This window comes from Microcaecilia unicolor, chromosome 1 (genome assembly GCF_901765095.1).
Source record: "Microcaecilia unicolor chromosome 1, aMicUni1.1, whole genome shotgun sequence".
In the NCBI taxonomy this organism is placed as follows: Eukaryota; Metazoa; Chordata; class Amphibia; order Gymnophiona; family Siphonopidae; genus Microcaecilia; species Microcaecilia unicolor.
The window spans coordinates 685603164-685628676 of NC_044031.1; the positions used below are offsets into that span (position 1 = coordinate 685603164).

General features: G+C 43.3%; 1 protein-coding gene across 1 annotated transcript in view; it reads left to right on the forward strand.

Moving 5' to 3' along the window:
* ZNF609 (zinc finger protein 609) overlaps positions 1-25513 on the forward strand; it is a 431776-nt gene that overhangs the window by 392627 nt on the left and 13636 nt on the right. Inside the window, exons 6-8 of the mRNA XM_030188106.1 lie at positions 50-416; positions 8407-8582; positions 17241-17466. Of these exons, the coding sequence (XP_030043966.1) occupies positions 50-416; positions 8407-8582; positions 17241-17466 (769 nt within the window). The remainder of the gene's footprint in view (positions 1-49; positions 417-8406; positions 8583-17240; positions 17467-25513) is intronic.

A 25513-nucleotide genomic window follows, 5' to 3' on the forward strand; every position in this document is an offset into this window, starting at 1 on the left:
CTAATATATAATAATGTCCGTTTGTTTCTATTTGGATCGGTTGTCTCAGGAAGCAGAATCTCGGATGTGGACTTATGTCTATCCCAAGTACTCAGACACGCTGAAGGCAGAGGACGAGAGATGGAAGGAGGAGAGGGACAGGAAGTTGAAGGAAGAGAGGAGTAGAAGCAAAGATCCTGCCTCCAAGGAGGATGGGAAAGAAAGTACAAGCACAGACAGCAAGCTGCCTTCCTCGGAAGACCCTCGCCTATTAGGGAAGGACCCCAGACCCAATGTCCATGTCCCTGTCTCGTCTCCACTTACTCAGCACCAGTCCTACATCCCTTATATGCACGGTTACTCATACAGCCAGGCGTATGACCCCAATCACCCCAGCTATCGTGGCATGGGAGCAGTCATGATGCAGAACTACCCAGGTATGTAGTGCCAATAGAGTAAACCTCACAAAGAAAGTGGGGACAAGCATAATTTACAGGAATTCTGAGGGCAATAATGAAACTGAGGACATTGGGATTTTTTTTTTTTGAATTGCTTCTCATAATTGTATACAGTAAGCAAAAACACAAATAATACAGATATCAATAAACAAAAGTCAATCATATTGAGCAATAACAAAGTCCACATCAAGAGGAAGAGAATACTTCTTTTAAGGAGGAGGTAAAAATTCTTACAGATTGTGTCAGAAGGACCCTTAGTTATGTCCGTCAGATGAAAACTATTATCTTAAATAGAAATATAATTCCTGGCTACTTATGAGGAGCTAAAATAATGATTTTAAGCCGAAAGTTCAAAGCTATTTCATGCATCAGTTGAGTATCTGCGAATTACTCTCATTCAATACAGTTAAAAATACACTTTGTGTTCCACCCTATACGTACAGTAATGGGGCCAGTTTAAAAATTGCTCCCAGATTTTAGAATTAAACTGTGGTGCCCCCAAAAGAATAAGCTAATGTACTAATCAACGCCGCCGTAGCACCTGCAAAAAAAACAAAACCCCTGGTGTCATCAGCATGACTGCTTGTTCCAGTACGATTGTAGGGTGGCTCAGTTATGAAGGAGATATTTACAGTACTCAGGAATGTTTAGCCATGCTTCTATTTCTCCCAGCCTGGGAGGCCTCTCTCTCTCCCCCTCCCTCCATATGTGTGTAGCTGTCCTCAGGGAACCATCATGGTTGCCTTGGCCTTGGCCTCTGTGCTTCTCTGAAGAACCCTGATCCCAACTACCCGATACTTAAACAGAAACTTTTTCTTGCCCAAGACATATAGATAGACAGATACAGCCTTAAGCATTAGGCAATCCCACTTTTTGCCAAACATGCCTAAAATTCTGTTTGATTTCACTTTTAAGTCCTTCATATTGTATTCATACCTGATGTGTATATCAGTGTGGTGCCTACATGGGGTTCTGATCAGAATCAATTGGCAGTTTTCTTAGATTCATAATGGTGGGGAATGGCTGAGTAGGATATGTATTCAGTAACTTCAAAATACTGAACTGACCCGATGGAGCAATGTCATGCAGAAGACCCAAGTTTCGCTCTCTGGGAACTGTGTTCACAGGTCTTCAGCGGAAGGGGATTTCGGACATTGCTTAGCAGTGACACCCGTTGGCTGGAACTAGCATGCTCTATTCCACAAGGAATTGTAGGGTGGGCATTACAGTGGCTGGCTAGGGAAGAATATAAGAGTACAGGAAATACCCAAAGATTTGTGAGTGAAAGCCATGGCGCTGTTGGCCAAAAAGGAAACTGCCAGGACAGAAATGAAAACCCTGGTGGCTCATTCCTTAGCACTGCCATGTACATGATCCCTGGCTCAAGCATTCTGCTGTAGGGCTGGGGAAGCTGCAGGGGTGAGAGGGGGAGCTGGAGAGGAATCATACTTCTTACACAATAGTGACACCAAATGGCAAAATTCCAGAAGGAGCCATAGAGCATGGCCTGAGGAGGGGGATGTTGTTGTAGTGGCTGGGCTAAATACATTGGAAAAGAGATAAAATAAGGATGATACCACAGGGGGGTTTTGAATGAAAGCTTCTGATGCCTGGTCCCAGTCCTATTTACGACTGTTTTTCTGCCAGGCCACCCTGTATCTTGCTTACTTAAGCCCACTGGAGTGGGAGGTGGAGGCTGCTTTTTTAAGGTACAAGAGGAAAGTACTGGGTCAAAACAAATAGAACTATTTGAACTAAGCTGATCTGATGTGAATTGAAATAGCAATTGGAGAACTTGGGCACTCCCACAATATGATATTTTGAGACATGATCTCTGTCATGTATATTTTATGTGTAAACTTACTGCAATTAGGCAGGAACATTTAGATTCTTTTAATAAGGTCTAGAACCCTTTTGTAGAATGGTATACTGTAAGGTCTGCACATACATAATGTCATTGATGTTCACTTTACTTCTAGGGGTTATTGTACATACTGTATACCTATTCTCTGAGGACAAGCAAGCTAATGTTCTCACATGTAGGTAACGGGGCCCAAGCTGCCCAGGTCCGGAGCTTGTAACAAGCTTTCACAGAAAGCGTGAGTCGTGCGCCACCATGTATGCGCAAGTGCCTTCCCACCTATCGTAAGAGCAAGGGACCAACAGTTTCTTTTTTTTTCCACAGTGAGGAGGGAACATGTTTTTTTCTTCTCTCCTCACAGTCTCTGGGTCAGTTAGTACATAAGTGCATAAGCACTGCCATGCTGGGAAAAGACCAAAGGTCCATCAAGCCCAGCACTCTGTCTCCGACAGCGACCAATCCAGGCCCCAAGAACCTGGCAAAAACCCCAAATTTAATACCGATCAATGGACTTTTCCTTCAGGAATCTGTCCAGACCCCCTTTAAACTCAGCAAGGCCAGCTGCTGTCACTACCTTTTTTAGTAGTTACGGATGGTTGGGGGTGTCTATGATTATAATTGTCACAGCGATCAGGCATACCAAATTGAAGATAAATGAGTTGCCTAGTCACTGTATGAGACTTCCCCAGAACATACTAAGCTTGTGACTATCTGGCACTAATTGAACTTTACCATTTGATTGGTTGTATATGTTTGGTAAATTATCGCCACCACAATTTTGACAGTGTATCCTAGAAATAAGCAGTGGATTTTCCCCAAGTCATTTTAGTAATGGCTTATAGACGTTTCTTTTAGGAAGCTATCCAAACCTTTTTTTAAACTCTGCTAAGCTAACTGCTTTTACTACATTATTTGGCAACGAATTCCAGAGTTTAATTACACGTTAAGTGAAGAAATATTTCCTCCGATTCGTTTTAAATTTACTACTTTGTAGCTTCATTACGTTCCCCCTAGTCCTAGTATTTTTGGAAAGAGTAAACAAATGATTTACGTCTACCTGTTCCATTCCACTCATTATTTTATAGACCTCTTTCATATCTTCCCTCAGCTGTCTCTTCTACAAGCTGAAGAGCCCTAGCCACTTTAGCATTTCCTTATAGGAAAGTCGACCCATCCCCTTTATCATTTTCGTCGCCTTTCTCTGTACCTTTCTAGTTCTACTATATCTTTTTTGAGATGTGGTGACCAGAATTGCACACAATATTCGAGGTGCAGTCGCACCATGGAGCGATACAAAGGCATTGTAAAGTCCTCATTTTTGTTTTCCATTCCTTTCCTAATAATACCCAACATTCTATTTGCTTTCTGAGCCACCACCGCACACTGAGCAAAGGGTTTCACCGTATCAGCAATGACTCCTAGAGCCCTTTCCTGGTCGGTGACTCCTAATGTCGAACCTTCCATTATGTAGCTATAGTTCAGGTTCCTTTTTCCCACATGCATCACTTAGTACTTGCTCACATTAAATGTCATCTGCCATTTTGATGCCCATTCTCCCAGTCTCGTAAGGTCCTTTTGTAATTTTTCACAATCCTCTTGCGATTTAACAACTTTAGTAGCTTTATGTCATCAGCAAATTTAATTTACCTCACTAGTTACTCCCATTTCTAGATCATTTATAAATATGTTAAAAAGCAATGGTCCCAGAACAGACCCCTGGGGAACCCCACTAACTACCCTTCTCCATTGAGAATACTGACCATTTAACCCTACTCTGTTTTCTATCTTTTAACCAGTTTTTAATCCACAATAGTAAACCAGCTCCTATCCCATGACTCTCCAGTTTCCTCTGGAGTCTTTCATGAGGTACTCTGTCAAATGCTTTTGGAAAATCCAGATACACAATATCGACCGGCTCACCTTTATCCACATGTTTTTCACCCCCTTCAAAGAAATTAATAAATTGGTAAAGCAAGATTTCCCTTCACTAAATCCACGTTGGCTTTGTCTCATTAATCCATACTTTTGAATATATTCTGTAATTGTGTTTTTTATAATAGTCTGCCTGGCACCGACATCAGGCTCACTGGTCTATAATTTCCCGGATCACCTCTGGAACCTTTTTTTAAAAATCGGTTTTACATTGACCACCCTCCAATCTTCTGGTACCATGCTTGATTTTAAAGATAAATTACATATTACTAACAATAGTTCTGCAATTTCATTTTTCAATTCTGAGTACTCCGGGATGAATACTGTGTGGTCCTGGCAATTTGCTGCTCTTCAGTTTGTCAAATTGCACCATTACAGCTTCCAGATTTATAGAGATTTCATTCAGTTTCTCTGACTTGTCAGCTTTGAATATCTTTTCTGGCACCAGTTTCTGTCCCAGATCTTCCTCGGTGAAGACCGAAGTAACGAATTCATTTAATCTCTCCGCTATGGCTTTGTCTTCCCTAAGTGCCCTTTTTACCCCTCAGTCATCTAGCGGCCCAACCGATTCTTTTGCCGGCTTCTTGCTCTCAATATAGCTTAAAAAAAAAGTGTAACTATGTGTTTTTGCCTCCAATGCAGTCTTTTTTTTTCCAAAGTCCCTCATGTGGGCACACCCAGGTCTTGCTCCTTGAGCTTCTGGCTGGAATGTGCATTACCAATGGAGGTACTTGCGCCTACCATGCCTCTCGACCGCCAGTGTTGCATGTGGCATTGACATTGACCACCGCTTACATCGGTCGAAGTCAGTGCCTGGAGTTTTTGTGGGAATCTAAACTGCAGTCCACTCCCTGACACCCTCCCAGCGTCATGGTTCCTCAAGGTACAGGCAGGTTCTGTCTCAGCCCGCTCATTCGAATTTTCTGGCTGACACCGTTGAGGGATGTATGGGAGTCACCTGAGGATCCCAGGTACTTCTTGAAGAGAAACATAAGAGTAGCCATACTGGGTCAGTCCAATGGTCCATCTAATCCAGTATCCTGTTTCAAACAGTGGCCAAGCCAGGTCACAAGTACTTGCCAGAAACCCAAATTGTGACAATATTCCATACTACAAATCCCAGAGCAAGCAGTTGCTTCCCATGTCTGTCTCAATAGCAGACTATGGGCTTTTCCTCATGGGTAATACCATCTGGCCCCTCCCCTTCATAGGAACGGAGAACATCCCCATCTGGATGCCTTTCTTTCCCTCCTTTTGTCAAGGCCTTGGTGTCTGCCATTCCAGTTCCTCTGGAGGTGGATCGGACTCAGCTCTTTGAGACCTTGGACTACAAATTTCCTCCTCGAGGAGCTGTGATATTCCTGCTCCACCACTCTTACTGATCTTCTCGAATGGAATTGGAACCCCACTGTTAGCTTCACTCTTCCCCATGATCATCTCCTCCATGCACTGATTTCGGAACTCCTCTGGCTTTCATAGACCTCAGTTGCCTCTTCACTCCATGGTGCTTGACTCCACACTCTGGAGAGTATGCCTGCTGTGTCTGTACCTGGCTCTGTTGACCTACTGGTTGGGGAGAAGCTGCAGGGTTTCGGATCAGGCCATTGTGGCCAAATCACTTACTTTGCTGATGGTGACTCACATCGGATCTCACCTCAAGCAGCTCCTTGCGGAGACACTACTCATATTTCTAAAGGCCCATATAGTCTAATCTGTACCACCAGGAGAGGAAGATTTGGCTTCTCTTCCAGGTCCTTCTCGATGGCAGCGAAGGACAGGAGGATGTATTCTCTCCTGGGCCTAACAGCCCTGTACTTCTTTCTTGTCAAAGTATACTGCATGATGGTTTCCCTGACCACCATACTCTCCATGGTTCAGGACAGTGATTTCGTTTACTTTTTGGATGTACCGGATGTGTATACCCAAGAAATATCTTCGATTTTCACTGGAGGCATTCCATTTCCAGTACCACGAGCTGCTTTTTGGCCTCACATCAGTTCCCAGGGTATTCACTCAATGTCTTACAGTTCGTGCAGCGCTTACATGTTTTCTATCTGAATGATCGACTGCTGCAGTGCACGGCAACGGTCGCTATTTGGCAGTACATATGGATAATTCCTGGGTCTTTGGACTGACTGGGGTTTATTTTAGTACACCCTTAATTTATCTGTTTCCTGTCTCCTATTTTGTGATCATTGGAGTTTTGCTGCATACTCATTAGGTCACTTTTCATGCTGTTGCTGGGCCCGACAAATCTGGTTTCTTCACTTCTGCTTCTGAGGATCATAGAACTTGGAATATTTTCCAACTCTCGTCACACAGAACGAGAGTTTTCTTCTAATTCCCCTCCTCCAGTCTCCTCACCTAACAGACTGGATGTTCAGGGCTTCACGTAAGCTTCCTTGCGTTTTCCTGAGGGTGTCTCCTTAGTCTTGCTGTTTTCTGAAAAACTTCCACTAAGGGGTGATTCTTTTTATAGTGATGGAGGTATTTTGGTTACTGTGTGGGGAAGGAGGGGCTTGGACGCCCTCCCTTTTTTCTTGTCCAGCACAACCCTATGCCCATACCTTCTCTTTTTTTGAATTCTGTTTGAAACCTAACTCAGGTTCACCACTGTATTTTCAGTGCTTCTCATTGTCATTTGAGGGATATTTCCATCTGATTCATGATGATGATTTTTGTGAAAGTCCCAGTCACACCTTTGTCTTTGTTATGGGACCACAAAGTCTTTCTTCCCTTTTATTCAAAGCTCCTTTTGAGCCGTTTGTTTTTCCTGCCTCTTGATGTCCTTGGCCTGGGCAGTCTTGTTTCTAGTGGCTGTTCCTTTGGCTCACCATGGTGGTGGTTCCACCTTACCCTGATTTTCATTACCATAGCATACTTCTACACACACACCCTCAATTCCTGCCACAGGTTGTGCAGGTTTTTAAAATCTCTATCAGTTCACAGTCTTGTTTACATCCTTCCCATGGTCTCATGCCGCTAGCAAGAGTGTGCTGCACATCTTAGACTACAGGCAAGTTTTGTCTTTCTGCTTGTACTGGCCTAAGCACCAAAGGAAGCTTTTCCAAGCTTTTTGTTTCCTTTCAACCCAACTGGATGTAGGTCGGCAGCAGAAGAAACATGATTTCTGCTTGGTTACCAACTTATTTTCTTCTCCTTACGCCCAGGCTGGGCTGCCCAGGAGGCTCTTCTAATGGTTTGCAATGTCTGAGCTCTGGTTCCGTCGTCAGTTTCCATCAGGGGCTTATGTTAGACTGCTACAAAGTCTTCATCCCACACATTCACATCTCTTTACTTCTACAGGTAGCATGCTTTCAGCAGCATGCCCGGCATAACAGTTGGTTTCAGTAGATGGCACTGTAGAGTTTGTTTGGGTTTTAGAATCCAACTCCTCCTGCCTTTGCTTATTTTTATTTTGTCCCAGTCTGGACTTTAGATGATTTGCATCTGGATTCAGGTTTATCTATGTTCTGACCTCGCTGTGGTGAGGTGCACTTCGTCATTAACTGTGGGTTTCAGTGAGCCTGGTAGCTAGGGATTCCCCACAAGTGAGAGTATTAGCCTGCTTGCCCTCGGAGAAAACGAAGATACTTACCTGTAGCAAGTATTCTCTGAGGGCAGCAGGCTATACATTCTCACATACCCTCCTGTCTCCCCTTGGAGTTCATTCTGTTTTATAGTATGCAATAGTATAGAACTGTTGGTCCCTTGCTCTTGCAGCGGGCGGGAAGGCACTCGTACATGCATGGTGGAGTGCGAATCGCACTCCAAAGAGCTCTGTGAAAGCTTGTTACAATCTCCGGACTGGGGCAACACGGGCCACATTACCCACATGTGAGAATATATAGCCTGCTGTCCTTGGAGAATACCTGCTACAGGTAAGTATCGTTGCTTTGTCTCTCCACAATGTGTATAAGTTTAGGACCTAGCTTTATTCTTATTTTATATATCTCTCTTTATTTTTACCCGTTTTATTCATGCTATCTTTTTTTGATACTGTTATGCTCTCTTTGTCGGGACTGTCTCAAATAGACTTTGGATATGGAGGAGGGAAGGGTGGATGGGATTATTTATAACTGTGCTGTTTGTATATGTTGTTTTTGCAATTAGTTGCTTTATTATAAATTTGAAGTAAAAATAAAGTTGCTTTACTAGTTCTTTTTGTTTTATCAGGTTCCTACCTGCCCTCCAGCTATTCCTTCTCCCCCTATGGGAACAAAGTTTCTGGGAGTGAGGACATAGAGAAGTCCCGAGCCAGCCCCAGTGTCAGCTGTAAATCCAGCTCCGAGTCAAAGGCATTGGACATCCTGCAGCAGCACATCAGTCACTACAAGAGCAAGTCACCCACGGTAGGGAGAGTAGACACTGGGACAGTGTGTGGTTATTACTGGAGAGGCAGCTTGGAGTAAAGGCGACAGAATAAATGTGACCATAAGTGGTTCTCAAATCTGTCCCGGGGAAGCATTAGCCAGTCAGGTTTTCAGAATATCTACCGTGAATATGTATGAGATCAGTGTGCCTTCAGTAGTGGCAGCGGATGTAAATCTTGAGTATATTCATTGTTGATATTCTGAAAACCTGACTGGTTGGTGCTCCTCCATAGAAACAGTCTTAGATGATAAGATGATTGTCTCTTGCAGCACCTTTTAACTTGTCTAATAAAGTAGATAATTTGGCATAAAAACCTCTCCCTCTTTAAAATCCAATCTCTACTATTAAATGCAAAGGCAGATGTAGGACCCAGGAAGCTTGACATTATCCAAAAAGATACAATTACAAAGATGAGACGAATAGTCCTAAAGTGTCTAGCCCCATCAAACCATGAGAAGGGTTGTGATATGTAGATGAAATGGCCCCATGGCACTCTAGGGGTAAGTCTATTATGACTCATTCCTGCCAGAAGTTTGGAAACAGTAGTTCCTTGCTAGACCTGACTGAGAAAGGGAACAAAACATGCCCTTTTTTAGGCCTTTCCTTAATGCAGAGACTAAAGTCTGTGTAGGGTTGATGGACAATTGTGCACAATATACAGTACAGAGTGGAAAACAGGAAAATCGATGAAGCTGTTAGAGCACGCCAAGGCTCATGTAGTGCCAACAGTCACAGCAATTCAGTGCTTACCAACTTTTCAGTTCAGAGTGTCATGTCTAAGGTGTCAAGGGTCAATATCACTGTTCAGACAAGGAGACAAGCACACATATTAAGGAAAAAGATTACATACAGCAAGACTGCTTATCAGCCTAATGGGAAAAAATATTGTCTCTCTCCTACATTTGTGGAATGATGTAATAGAAAATCTCTTAGAAACTCTAGCGAGGACAGCCGTCTGAAAATCACCTTCCTTCAGTGCAGTCAAAAGTGTGTTCATTGTTTGTTGGACTTACAATGCTCTTTTGGTTGTTGCCTTTTTCCTTCCAGAAAATTAAGTGAAATCTAGTGCTTTGCCCTTCTCTGTTTAATGGGTTCATGATGTACATCTCCATAGTGATCAGTGTTCATAAGGTGATACCCCATTGCTATTGACTTTTACTGTTAATTAGTGTCTGTGTTCATAGAGACACTGACAACACCTGCATTGGTTTAGCATCCTTGTAACCATGGGAAGTTAGCTATTACATAGAAAAAAAAAAGAGATGCACTCTTGTTCTCAGATAATAGTAGTCTCATAACAAAAGGGGAAGAAGGTGGCTGGGGTTGTGTTTTGCAGCTCCCAGGGACTTCAGTCTTGGCTCAGGAAGTACCCAGAAGATTTGTTAGAAACTTTTCAGAGGAAGTTCAGAGAAGAGGAATCCTTACTTAGTTACAAGCTCACATTTGACTACAGGCATTGATTTGTTGACTCCTGAAGCAGGCACTTTTGAACCAAAACGCAGATCTGCGTTGAGTCCGTTCTCTTTTCAGAGTTTGTATTTTAAGAACTTGTTAATAGTTATTCTTCGTACCACTGTGTTGGTGTTTGGTCCTCACCCACTTTTTTTCTCTTTTTGTTTACTTGCTTACTCATGACAGAAGTGCCAGGTAGACACAAGCTTCTGCTGGCCTAAGAAGTTTCCATGTGATCTTTATCCACTCTAAATAGGCCAGCTACCTAGCAGCCAGAGAGAGTCTTACAAGGCCCCAGACTGCCTCCAACGGTGTCATTTCATGTTAGTTTGTTAGAGATGAATACAATATTTTTTTGCATTAATTAAATGTATTCCTGGTGAGTTGGTGTTTTTCTGTACATATGGTGCTAGATATTTGCACTATCGTGACGCCCATAAGAAGCTGTGTCATGGAAGAGTCATCACGTACCTCACGTGCTTGTATCTGATTGGAATATTCAAAGCTCATGATGTCATTTGCAAAATTTAGAACTAAGAGCACCAGTTAAATCTAGTGCTTCGAGATTCTTTATGGTTAGCACTAGCTTGCCTATCCCTTGGAGGAGAACCCAACAAAAGTTTCACAGCTGACAATGTAACGGCAGGATTGTTTTTGGACATGGTGGTTTCCTAATGGTAGAATTTCACTTTGCACAAGGCAAGTGTCGCTGCTAGCCATCTTTACAATACAGTACAAAACAATGTTTATTCTTACATTCTGCTGAATACCACGAGAGGTTCTATGTGGATGGCAACAAAAAAGGCTTGCTGTTTCTAGGATATATAGTAAAATACATGAAACTCAAAGGCCTAAACACAGAAATTGTTTAAACAAATAAGTCTTAAGTTTCTTACAAAAATAGGAATAATTTCTCTCAAGACTAACATTAGAAGGAAGTAAGTTGCACATTGATGCAGTATAGTAGACAGTTGCAATTTAGCGTATGTTTTATACAAATCATTGATGGAAAATGTAGAAACACCTGATTAGAAACACGAACAGATTGGTCGCTTGCAGATAAAAGCACAAAGCGACTAATGCAGGTGGGGGGATTGCTTATAAAGGACTTTAAAAGTCAAAGTACAAACCTTAAAATAGATGTGAGCTTGCAATGGAAGCCAATGCAATTCCTTCAGTAAAGGGGTTGCTGTCTCTATCAAAGCTTTTTGCTTGACAAATCAACCCAGCCACACTATTCTGTAAAGTCCGCAGCTGCTTAACCAGCTTCAGAGAACATCCAGCAAAACCAAGGTTACAGTAATGAACCAAAGGTAAAAACAAAGCCTGAACCAACAAGCTGAAATGGACATACAAAAAATTATTTCTAATACTGCAAACCTTGCATAGGACATGAAAGTATGCATCAACTGGGTAACATGTATTTCCATAGTAAGGGCCAGATCCAAAACCACATCCAAAATTCTCAAAGCCGACTCAAACTGACTATCATTATCCTGAACAGTGAGACTACTATATAGGCTTCAACTGTGGAAGACCTAACCAAAATACTGTAGTTTTTTCCAAATACAATTTGAAACAATTAGATTGTACCCAATTTTGTACCGTCAGAACGCAGTGATGAGCAGTATTAAATGCGCTATCCAAATCAGGTGATACTGGAATTAAGAGTAATATTGTGTGCATAGGAATAAAAGCTTACCCTGAGTTCTAATAAATCCCTCCCAAGTGAGAGGGATTTATCATGAGATAAAAAGAACAAGAGAAAGCAGAGATCCCTGCGGGACTCTGCACCGTGTGCTCCAGAGAGCTGAATCATCCTCTGCCGTTCTTACTCTATAGGTCCAGCATATTAAAAAAACAACAACCTCTGAACCAATTTAAAACCATCCCTGTGATCCCTATTTGGTCCAGTCTATACAAAAGACACTCATGGTCCTACTAGATCAAAAGCGGAAGGTAAATCAAATTGTATCAATAAAACTTCCAGCCCTGAAGACAAAGATTCATGAATTTCAGAAAGCAGAGAACTCAATAAGGTCTCCATGCTGAAGCCCCTACGAAAGCCAGACTGTGTAATTCCAAATAACCCTGAAGTTGTTCTGCCACCCAGCCCTCTGCCACCTTTGTAAATTATAGGGATATTGGCAATAGGTCTATAATTAGACACCCAAACTTTGAGACATGAAAACAATATCCCCTGCCATAGTAGGAAATTGGCTACGTTCAGACAGGTCAAAAAAACCGAGGGTGGAGTCCTCAATAAGTACGAAGGACACATGTCTGACATATAATGAGAAGAAGAAAATTTTGACAGTAGTCACTGCACATCAGAAAGGTCCTGTTGGGGTCCCCTCTTAAAGATGTATTTAATAGATCTTTAGAGACGGGAGAGGTTCCGCGGAATTGGAGACGAGCGGATGTGGTCCCTCTTCACAAAAGTGGAGACAGGGAAGAAGTGGGAAACTACAGACCGTTAAGTCTCACATCGGTGGTAGGAAAAATAATGGAGCCACTTCTGAAAGAAAGGATAGTTAACTTTCTAGAAGCTGACGGGTTACAGGACCCGAGGCAACATGGCTTTACCAAAGGAAAATCCTGCCTAACAAATCTTATTGACTTCTTTGACTGGGTGACCAAAGAACTGGATGAAGGACGTGTGCTAGATGTAATCTACTTGGGTTTCAGCAAAGCCTTTGATATGATCCCCCACAGAAGACTCATGAATAAGCTGAAAGGGTTGAATTTAGGACCGAAAGTGGTGAACTGGATAGGAAACTGGTTGACCGACAGGTGGCAGAGGGTGGTGGTAAATGTAATCCGCTCGGATGAAAGGAAGGTGAGCAGTGGAGTTCCTCAGGGGTCGGTGCTGGGGCCTATTCTGATTAATATATTTGTGAAAGATATTGCTGAAGGGTTGGAAGGAAAGGTGTGCCTTTTTGCGGATGACATGAAAATAGCCAATAGAGTGGATACCCTGGAAGGAGTAGAAACGATAAGAAGGGATCTCCAAATCTTAGAAGAATGGTCGAGGGTCTGGCAGTTAAAATTTAATAAAGATAATCTGGGGACCTATAAATTGAAAGGTTTCTCAAAATATTTCTCAATAAACAGTAAAACAGAAACCTACAGTGTACCTTAATCAGTAGTACCTTAAAAAAAAACCTTATGTGACTAGTGGTGAGCTATATAGCTGGATAAGTATTAATTAAACAGTGCTCAGAACTGGGTGCATGAGTTAAGCTATAGAGCAGCTTGTAATCACAGCACCACAACCCGCATCATAGCACCGCATGCCCTCCCTTCCTACCAGAATAGTACTAATGTTCAAATCTAATACTTCAGACAAACTACCATCCTGAAAAAGTACTGGTACTTAACTTGGCAGTGCTAGGTGCCGTCCGGGTAGAATGTGCTGCACATATATACTTCAACTCAGTTCATTATTTGTTTTTTTCTTGTTTTATCTGCTAGTGTTGAAATGCAACATAGTGATAAATCATAGTGTTTCCACATCTTCTCTCTTCAAACTCTCTTCACGCTCTCAACATGCGTTCACATGTTTCGCCTGCTGGCATCCTCAGGAGAACGGAATCTACAATATAAAATCCATAAAGATCATAGCCATATCCCTCCATACTGTTGGATCTCAACCTATAAACAATAAATTAATTAACCCATTAGTTATTTCTTACTTGACATTAAGACCGCCGAATGAAAAACAGTCAGCAGCCCCGACTCAGATCGACGGAACGCCGGTACATGCGCAGTAGGCTTTATAAGATTGAATAACTAATTACAAATGGGTGACCGCCCATCAATCAATAGCCTTGTTGAGTCCTTTGGGATATGTAGTTTGCCAATTGTAAACATATTGCACTTCTCTCCTCAAGAGGCTAGAGACTATGTTGCCCCCCCCCCCCCCCCCCGTGGTTGCCGTAGACATGCTAATACCACGAATCTCAAGTCTTCCTCCCGGTATCCCATCAGGTCCCAGTGCCCCACCAATGGAGCTTCCTTCTTATGTGTACGCAAATTACTAAGATGCTCTCCGATCCTCTGTTTGATTTTCCTTTTTGTCTGTCCAATATACCACAATGAACAGGGGCATTTGATGCCATAGATGACTTGTGTCGTATCACAGTCCATTCTTTCCCGCAGGTGTATGGTGCGGTTGGTAAATGGATGAGTAATTTGAGTAGTGACCCAAGCATAACGGCAATAAATACAACCTTGGCATTTAAAATGCCCTCTGTTGTGGCCAGGGGCCGGATCCTGTTGCCTGTATTTGAGTAGCTCTCCTAGATTGCGTGATCGTGGGGATGCCATGTAGTCGCATCATGGGCCAGTGCGACTTTATGATATTCTTGATTTGGGGTATCCTTGAATTTAATGCCAAGAAGTGTAGAGTGATGCACTTGAGGTGCAGAAGCCCTAAAGAGAGATACCAAATAGGAAGGGAGAGATTAATAAGCTTGACTCAGGAGAGAGACCTTGGGTGTTGGTGTCTGAGGATCTGAAGGTGAAGAAACAATGCGACAAGGTGACGGCCATGGTCAGAAGGATGCTAGGCTGCATAGAGAGGGGCATAACCAGCAGAAGAAAGGAGGTGTTGATGCCCTTCTACAAGTCGTTGGTGAGGCCCCACTTGGAATATTGTGTTCACTTTTGGAGGCTGTATCTTGCTAAAGATGTAAAAAGACTGGAAGCGGTGCAAACAAAAGCTACAGATATGGTATGGGATTTGCATTGCAAACTGTATGAGAAGAAACTTGCTGACCTGAACAGGTATACCTTGGAAGAAAGGAGAAACGGGTGACATGATACAGACGTTCAAATATTTGAAAGGTATTTATTTATTTGTTGCATTTGTATTCCATATTTCCCCACCTCTTTGCAGGCTCAATGTGGCTTACATAGTACCGTAATCGGCGTTAACCAATTCCGGTATGAACAAATACAATTTGCAAGTAATATCAAGGTGATATTATGGTAGAGTGAGATAAAGGTATGGTAAAGATAATTGGAGAGAACTTAGTGAAGGAAAGGAAGAGTTAGGATATGTCCGTTACGATCTTTGGTTATGTTGTGTCGCAAATGTCCAGGTTTTTTATGTTGGGTCGGTGGGGTATGCCCTTCTGAACAGTTCTGCAAACAAACCTTTTACGAAGACGGGAAAGTGGTAGAACTAGAGGACCAGAATTGAGGTTGAAAGGGGGCAGACTCAGGAGTAATGTCAGGAAGTATTTTTTCACAGAGAGGGTGGTGGATATGTGGAATGCCGTCCCGCAGGAGGCCGTGGAGATGAAAACAGTAATGGAATTCAAACGTTTGGGATAAACACAAAGGAACCCTGTTTTGAAGGAATGGATCCACAGAATCTTAGCGGAGATTAGGTGGTGACGCTGGTAATTGGGAAACAAAACCGGTGCTGGGCAGACTTCTACGGTCTACGTCCTGATCATGACTGAATAGATAGGGATGGGCTGGAGGGTAAATTTTAAGGGACTTCAACGTTAGCTTCAGGGAGTGCTGGGCACACTTCTACGGTCTGTGCCCTGAGAATGGCAAGGACAAATCAAACTCAGATATACATATAAAGTATCACATACCATTTAAAATAAGTTTATCTTGTTGGGCAGACTGGATGGACCGTACAGGTCTTTATCTGCCGTCCTTCACTATGTTACATCAAAAATCTGAATCTGAGCAACAGTTTTCCCGTGACCTGCCGGCAACTACTGCCAAATCACCACCAGAAGGAAATACTGCACAATCCATGAAACCCGTGTTGTTTCCTTCCCTTCTCACTTCTTTTTTTCCCTTTTCTGCTTTCTACTTTTCATCCTTGCGTTGTCACCCCTTTTCACTCTTTTGTAGTTTTTTCCCACATCATTTTAACTCCTCCTCTCCTACCTCTTTAATCCATTGCGTGAGATCTGCATCTCTGGTCCACAAGTCTTGAAGATATTCGTGGTGCTGTCAGTCAGTGCAGAGCACTAACCGGGAGAGGGATGGGTCTCTTCCTACTTCTACAAGAACCTGGGGCCCTTTCATCTCCAGTGCTCAGTGGCGTGATTTGTGGCAGTCTGGGGTGTTCAGGGAATGCTGCATAAAACTGAAATGAAAAGCAAGAGAGACCATGATAATACTGGTTGTTTCCACTGTCTTGATTATGGCTGTGGTCTGAATCCTTTAGATATGAGAAACTTGAAGCATGTAATGAATTGAAAACTAATTTCCAGGAATATATGGATATCGTAGAATAAGGTATACACTGGAGTATATATGGAAAATTACAGGAAAAAAAATCACATTTACTTTTCTTTTTTCCTTTGTTCTTTTTGTTCCTTTTATTTAAAAATAAGAAGGAAAAGACCTCATAAGGACCGCTATCAGTGATACTGAGGCTCAAGTTAGAATGTAGCCACTCAACATTGTGCTCGGTCCAAATATAATCATAGGTCAAAAACCTCCAAATAGTTTGATAGTATCAAAAAAACATTAAAAACTTAAATTCCCATCAATGTGAACTATCAAGCACTAGTTCAATAATGTTGAGGTCTCCAGAAGAAGCCGTTAGCGAAATGGATCCCCGTCGGGACCTCAGCAGACCTCCATGAAGGATTTATAATGCTGTATCGCTAGTTATGATGCATACAATTGATATCACAGTTTGAAGACTGAATTGGACAGTGCTGCCAACTCTTTACAAGATACAAATCAGCGTCTTAAGTGTGATTTTACTGTTTCTTTCTATTTTTGGATATACTACATGTTTGATAGTTCACATTGATGGGAATGAAAGATTTGAATGTGGGGTTTTTTTTTTTTGATACTATCAAACTATGTGGAGGTTTTTGACCTATGATTATATTTTGACCTAGCACAATGTTGAGAGGCTACATTCTAACTTGAGCCTCAGTATCACTGATAGCGGTCTTTGAGGTCTTTTCCTCATTTTTAAATAAAAGGAACAAAAAGAAAGAAGAAAGGAAAAAAGAAAACAAGTGAATGTGTTTTTTCATGTATTTTTTCCATATATACACCAGTGTATACTTTAGATACTCTCTAATTTCAATTGGTGTTATAAATCCTTTTTTTTTTTTTTAACTCCTAGAATACGGGCCATTACATTATCAAGAGTGCAAATTCCTCAGTGACCATTTTCTTTCTTATGGCAGATAAATGACAAGTCGTCTCAGGAAAGGGATCGAGGTGGTTGTGGGGTACCTGGAGGTGGTGGGGTAGTTGGCGTCTCTAGTAGTGTTGGCGGACCTGGAGGTGGAGAGAGGAATACCGATCGGCCACGGACCTCCCCTTCTCAGCGTCTGATGTCCACGCATCATCACCACCACCATTTAGGATACTCATTGCTTCCAGGGCAGTATCAGCTGCCCTATGCAACAGGTAAGCTTGGGAGAACGTCTAGGCCCACATGGAGCTGAAAATTACTCTAAATGTAGAACCTAAAACAGAGTTCCATAAATTTAGCCCTGCACTTCATTTGCTAAGATTTAGGAGGTCATTTTTGAAGAATTGCATGGCATCTACATGTGTACATGCCACAGATTTGTAGATAGCAAGTTTGCATATGCTGTTTACAAATGTAGTTGCTGTGGGATGCATAGATTTCATGAGGACATGTTCTAAGCAGGGTTTAGGCAGGCCAAAAAAACTGCACACATTTCCCATTTTACAGTGACAATACACACCTATATTTAAAACATTTCACCATCAGCATTCACATCTGATCTGAGGCCTGCTTGTTTGGGACCAGGGTCTCAGATGGTGATTGAGGAGGGCAATTGTTCTTACCTCAGTGATTACTACTACCACCTGAAAAATGTAAAAAAATTTCTTGTGTATGCAGTCATGTGAAATCTAGCACAGACTTGTTAGATTGCCACTTGCACATGTAGTCATTGGTTCTTACATTTGTAAAACCCCAAATACTGCTGCTGTTTTTTTTTTGAGCATTATGCTTCTGAAATCGGTGTTCCCTCTGTATGTACCTGCAGATACACTGGTGTTCTTATGTGCGTAACCCTAGTAGCGCTCTAGAAATGTTAAGTAGTAGTAGTAGTAGTATTTGCTATACCGCCTTCCGATTCAATATATCAAGATGGTCTACAATTAAAAACAATATTAGGAAAGGAGCGCCATTAAAAATGTCAGGGAAGAAGAAAAGAACAAAGGAACTGTGATTCATATTTTAGATGTTAGGAGCTCAGTGCTGCCTCAGGGTTTCCATTTCACCCATATCACACTGAACAGGCTGTGTTAGTCCTGCTTTTGCTTGACTACATATGTGGAGTTGTAGCTCTTCTTCCCCTAAGAAAAACAGGACACGGGACTTATATATTGATTCCAGTGAACTCTGGGGATTCATTTCGTTCAAGGACTCCTGTTTATTGGTTTCAATAGTTAGTGGTTTCCAAAAGGCTCCGCATTCAGGAGAGCTTTTTCTAAAATGTTGGGGGAATTGTGAATGTTTTAACTGAATGTTCCAATTCCTATTTGGGAACATACAGAGGGAACACCGATTTCAGAAGCATAATGCTCAAAATAAACCCAGCAGCAGTATTTGGGGTTTTACAAATGTAAGAACCAACAAGTCTGTGCTAGATTTCACATGACTGCATACATGAGATTTTTTACATTTTTCAGTAGTCATCACTAAGATAAGAACAATTATCCTCTTAATCACCATCTGAGACCCTGGTCCCAAACAAGCAGCCCTTAGATGTGAATGCTGATGGGGGAAAAGGTTTTAAAATGTGTATTGTCACTGTAAAATGGGAAATGTATGCAGAGGTTTTTTTTTTTGGCCTGCCTAAACCCTACTTAGAACATGGCCTCATGAAAACTATGCATCCCACAGCAACTACATGTGTAAACAGCATATGTAAACTCGATATCTACAAATCTGTGGCATGTACACATGTAGATGCCATGCAGTTCTTTAAAAATGACCTCCTAGATCTTAGCAAATGAAATGCAGGGCTAAATTTAAGGGACTCTATTTTAGGTTCTACATTTAGAGTCATTTTCATCTGAAAACAAAATTATCTAATATTGGTTGAAAATCCTCCTAAAATTTAGATGGGGCTTTTAGGCATCTAACTTAGGTGTGTACTGGTGAAAATCATGTTTGCCTATCTTTACCCCTCCCTATGTACTTCCCCTTCACTACCCACTTTATAGGAGGTTAAATTTAGGCGTTCAGTCTTTACTGTTTTTCAAAGGGGCCAATTTAGGTGCCAAATTCCCAAAGATAGTCGCCTAAATCCTTTGAAAATTGATACCATTATAAGTATGACCAATCAAGATGAACAGCCGCTTTGAATTGGGTTTTAGTAGACCAGAATAGAAAAATGTGGTTCAGCTGTGCACTTGTTTCTTTGCAGATACAAATTTCCTGTCATTTTCTCTTTCTGGTGGTTGTATTGTAGTGCTCCGTTTTGCCCAGCAGAGGTCACAGTATACATTCTGTGTTTTGCAGTGCTACTTTTTATATTCCTCTTAAGGCATTTTCCATCATGTCATAGTATAGCTTGCTGTAATTTCTTTCTTGCTTTCAAAGTAACTTTCGGCAACCTTTTTAGCTGAGAAGGCTTAAAGTATGATAAATAACGGATTGCTAAAATTTAATCATTTTTTGTTCCACAGTGTCAATATACACTGGTAATAAAAGGACTAATATATGGGTTTTGTCCATTTTGTAAATGGATGACTCGATTAAAAAAAAAAAAAAAAAGTTTGCTAACGTAGACAGTGAGACTTTTAACACAAGGTTAGCTCTAAATCTTGCTCTACATTCATTTGGCTTTGCTGAGAATGAATCTGTGCACCATGATCATTAGAGCAGGGGGTCTCAACCCAGTCCTTGGAGGAGTAGCCTAATGGTTAGTGCAGTGGGCTGAGAACTGGGTTCAATTCCCACTGCAGCTTCTTGTGACTTTGGGCAAGTCACCTATCCTTCCACTGCCCCAGGAACAAAAACTTAGGGATTGTAATCCCACTAGGGACAAAAAAAAAGTAGTACCTGTGCTTGTACCACAGAAAGGCAGTATATCGAATGCATTACCCATCTCACATGGGAGCCAGCAGTTGGCTGAATGCATCCTCTGTAAGAGAGTTCATTTTCATTTTCACAAGATTTCCCCATTGATAACCACTGCAGAGAGAGTTTCCAAAACATCCATACAATAAAATAAACATCTCCATGTTTTGGGGCTGTGTTTTTTTGTTTTGCAGATGTCCCATGCTCTGTTGCTTGGCTTCACTCCTGCTCTTAATGCCAGCCAAGGCTGGGAATGCTCTAGAGCAGTGCTTCCCCAGTCTGTCAGATTTTCCAAATATGCACAATGCATATACATGAGAGAGATTTGCATGTATTGCTGCCATTGCATACAGATTTATCTTTTGAATATTATCTGTAGGTATCCTGAAAACCTGACTGGCTTAGGACCTGCTGGTCTAGAGCAGAAGTTCCCAGCACTCATCCTTAAGGGCCACTTTTCGGGAACCCCTAGGTTCAAAGGTCCACCTAGTGTCACTCAACACTTGCATTGAACTCGAGAACACTCTAGTTCATGATTCTCTCTATCCGTGTATGCGCTTTGTCAGGTTTGGGTGCAAAAGAAGCTTAATGGTTAGAGCACCAGGCTGACCAGGGGAGCCCAATTCAAATCCTCCTGCTGCTCCTTGTCTTGAACTAGTTACATAACTTTCTATTGCCTCAAATAGAAACGTAGATTGTAAGCCTTGTGAGATGAGGACAGTACGTACTGTACTTATTAATTAACTAGTAAAAAAAAGGCCCGTTTCTGAAAGAAATGAAACGGGCGCTAGCAAGGTTGTCCTGTAATGGCAATTATGTTTTTAAGGGAACTGTTAGGAGTAAGTATGTGTGAGAGTGAGTGAGTATGTGTGAGGGAGGGTGAGTATGTGTGAGAGAGACAGAGTGTGTGTGATTGAGAGGGAGACAGAATGTGTGTGTCTGTGTCAGTGAGAGAGTGTAGTGTGTGTCCCGTGTGCACCAATTATGCTGTCTCCCCTGCATTCATCCATATGCAGCAAACGTCCTGTGTGCCCTGCCCCCTCCCTCCATCCATCGTGGTGCAGCAAAGTCGGAGGGTGGAGAGAGGACTGCCGAACTGGGAGGGGGTGGCTGGGTGCTTGGAGGGGGGGGTCAGCGCTGCTGGGGGTGTGTGGTGAAAGTGTGAGAGTGTGGGGCGAACTCGGAGCACGGGTGCAGCAAAGTTGGAGGGTGGAGAGGGGACTGCTGAACTGGGAGGGGGTGGCTGGGTGCTTGGAGGGGGAGTCAGTGCTGCTGGGGGGTGTGTGGTGAAAGTGTGAGAGTGTGGGGCGAACTCGGAGCGTGGGTGTTTGTGTGAATGTTAGAGGGGGGGTGCGGGACTGCCGAACTGGGAGCGGGGGGCTTGTAGGGGGGTCAGCATTGTAAGGCTCACCCGGACGTACTTCTCTGAGTGACGGTGATGGGAACACCACCAGCTCGGTCTCAGAGCCTTTCCAGCACCGCAGCTGCTCAATCCGCCACAACCTGGCCGACTCTGCCCGCTTAGCGCCCAGGTCCTGCTCCATCATGATAGCCGCCCTCCCATTGGTTGACGGCTGAGGCTTCTCCTTCTGCCGTCGCATTACCATGCAGGCGGGACAGTGATCGTGAGTGCAATTACGAACCCTACGAACACTACACGGCTTCGCTGCCACGGAGTCAGCTTCAGAACATTGGAGGTGCGAATTATCATATTAGATTAGGATTTTTTTTACTGCCTTTTTGAAGGAATTCACTCAAGGGGGTGTACAGCAAGAATAAGTCCAACATAAGCAATAAACAATTACAGCAATAAAAATATTCAAATCACAGTACAAGGTATGGCATAGTATACTACATTACAGTGTTAACACAATACGCAATAAAATAGCATAAGTTGTAAGCAAAGATGAAACAGTAACCAGGAGTAAGAAATAAGGTACTAATTTAAAGAAAGTTGCACATGAAGTCAGAATGGTGCTTGAAAATTCTTAGCTAGGGTAGGAGTGGATAAACATTGTCCTGCTATATAGCCAGTGTCACTCCTTGCGTGTATGTGTGTGTGTGACTCCATTAAAGACCTGATTGATAGTCTTGTGTTAAGTGAAGCCTTTCAAGGAGCCCATTCTAGAGTGTGGGGCCTACTCTGGAGAAAGCTCACTGGCAGGTATAACATTATGTGATATCCTTTGGTGAGGGTGTGGTTAGGGATACTCCTTGGGAGAACCTTAGTGACCTTGGAGGTGTGTAGAGGGAGATTCTGTTCGTCAAGTATTCTGGGCCATTTTCTTTAAGGACCTTGAAAAACAGACACAGAGTTTTAAATTTACCCCTATATTGTACTGGTAGCCAGTGAAGTTTTTGCAAAAATGGTGTGATGTGGTCACATCGTTTGCAACCATTTATTAGTCTTGCTGCAGCATTCTGAATCAATTGGAGCTTGTGCAGAAATTTTGTACTCAGACCACTGTAGAGTGCATTACAGTAATCTAGTCTTGATGTTATCATGACATGCACAACTGAGACAAGACTTGTCTTCTCAATGTAAGGAGAGATGCAGCATAGTTGTCGCAAATGATAGAAGCAGCTCTTGAAGGTTGCTTGGATTTGGGGGATCAGAGTAAGTGTTGAATTTAGCTTAGGATTACCATATGTCCGGATTTCCCCGGACATGTCCTCTTTTTGAGGACATGTCGGGGGGCATCGGGCGGATTTTGCCCGCCCGCCTGTTTGTCCGGCTAGTCACACTCTTGGCGGCCATTTTGAATCCCGAGACCGAGAAGGATGCAGGGCAAGGCAGAGCTCCAGGCAGGAAAGAGGGGAATATGTGACCTGGGGGAGGGGAGGGGACTATGTGCCCCGGGGGGAGGGGAATATGTGATGGGGCGGGGTGAGAGCGAGAAAGGGCGGGGCGAGGATCCAAAAGTGACGTGGTGTGGGCGGGGCAGGGGTGTAACGTGTCCTCTTTCAGAGGACAAAAATATGGTAACCCTAATTTAGCTGTAATCCAAGATTCCTGTCTTATGATTTGAGGGGAAGTTCATATTTTCCAGAAGAGATTTTGATTTCAGGTATGTGCCAGCTTGTGTTGGGGAACCATAGAAGCTTGGTTTTACTTGGGTTTAGGCAAAGTTTGTTGTTTTTAGCCCATTCTTGTATTGATGTCAGACTGTACCTTGAATATTGTGTGCAATTCTAGTCACCACATCTCAAAAAATATATAGTGGAATTAGAAAATTTACAGAGAAGGACGACGAAAATGATAAAGGGGATGGGACGACTTCCCTATGAGGAAAGGCTAAAGCGGCTAGGGCTCTTCAGCTTGGAGAAAAGACAGCAGAGGGGACATATGATAGAGGTCTATAAAATAATTAATGGATTGGAATGGGTATACATGAATCATTTGTTTACTCTTTCCAAAATTACTAGGACTAGGGGGCATGCATTGAAGCTACAAAGTAGTAAATTTAAAACGAATCGGAGAACATATTTCTTCACTTAGTGTGTAATTAAACTCTGGAATTTGTTGCCAGAGAATGTAGTAAAAGCAGTTAGCTTAGCGGGGTTTAAAAAAAGGTTTGGATAGCTTCCTAAAAGAAAAGTCCATAAGCCATTATTAAAATGGACTTGGTGAAAATCCACTGCTTATTTCTAGGATAAGCGGCATAAAACATATTGTTCACTGACCAAATCAGCTCAGTAGTGGCTTGAGGTATGTAGAGAACAGAATAGGTGACGGTATCAATCCTTGTGGTACCCCACAGATCAGTTCCCATGGTGACGATGAGATGCTGTCAAACATTATGGACTGTTGCCTGTTTGATAGATAGGATCTGAACCAAGCAAGTACTGTTCCGTTGATACCTGTTTCTGCCAGTCATGCTAGCATGATACCATGATCAGCGGTTTGGAAAGCTGCTGAGCAATCTAGCAGTACTAATACTGAGGCAAATCCCCTGTCTCGGTTTCTGTGAAGATCATCTAGTAGGGATACGAGAACCATTTCTGTTCCATAACTGCAAGGGCGTAGTTTGGGGGGGGGCAAGGGGGAGGCAGTGCCCCCCCCTCAAACAGCTTGCTACCCCCTGCATTGCCGATCGCCGATTCCATCTAACCCCTCTTTTCCTCCCTCCAGCGCTGTAGTCTTCAATCTTTCTGTGCTTCTGGCAGCGTTAGCAATATATACACGCTGCCTTTGCACTGCCCCAGAAGCCTTTTCTTTGCAGCGTCCCTTGGTCCCACCTATGCGGGAATAGGAAGTTGAAGAGAAGGCTTCCAGGGCAGACCGAAGGCAGCGTGTATACATCACTAATGCTGCCGGGAGCACAGAAAGATTGAAGACTGCTGCGCCAGAGGATGGGAAGAGGATAACGATCCGAGTCCTCGAAGTGTTCTTGTGTGCTCGTGGCCAAGCGGGGGAGGGGGCACAGCCCGGACTGGGAGAGGTGGGCCACAGCAGAGGGAAGGAGCAGGAGATGGATGTGACTGGGAGAGGTGGTGTCATGTGAGCAGAGGGAAGGAGAGAAGTAGTAGTAGTAGAAGATGGATGGGACTGGGAAGGGTGGTGAGCAGAGGGATTGAGCAGGAGATGGATGGGACTGGGAGGGGTGGTGAGCAGAAGATGGATGGGATTGGGAGAGGTGGGGCACAGCAGAGGAAAGGAGCAGGAGATGGATGAGACTGGGGAGGGATGGTGAGCAGAGGGAAGGAGCAGAAGATGGATGAGACTGGGGAGGGATGGTGAGCAGAGGGAAGGAGCAGAAGATGGATGGGACTGGGACAGGTGGGGCACAGCAGAGGGAAGGAGCAGGAGATGGATGAGACTGGGAGGGGTGGTGAGCAGATGGAAGGAGCAGAAGATGGATGGGACTGGGAGAGGTGGGACACAGCAGAGGGAAGAAGCAGGAGATGGATGTGACTGGGAGGGGTGGTGTCGTGTGAGCAGAGGGAAGGAGCAGAAGATGGATGGGACAGGGGAAGGGTGGTGAGCAGAGGGCAGGAGCAGAAGATGGATAGGACTTGAGGTGGGGCACAGCAGAGGGAAGGAGCAGGAGATGGATGGGACTGGGAGAGGTGGTGTTGTGTGAGCAGAGGGAAGGAGAGAAGTAGTAGTAGTAGTAGAAGATGGATGGGACTGGGAAGGGTGGTGAGCAGAGGGATGGAGCAGAAGATGGATGGGATTGGGAGAGGTAGGGCACAGCAGAGGGAAGAAGCAGGAGATGGATGTGACTGGGAGGGGTGGTGTCGTGTGAGCAGAGGGAAGGAGCAGAAGATGGATGGGACAGGGGAAGGGTGGTGAGCAGAGGGCAGGAGCAGAAGATGGATAGGACTTGAGGTGGGGCACAGCAGAGGGAAGGAGCAGGAGATGGATGGGACTGGGAGAGGTGGTGTTGT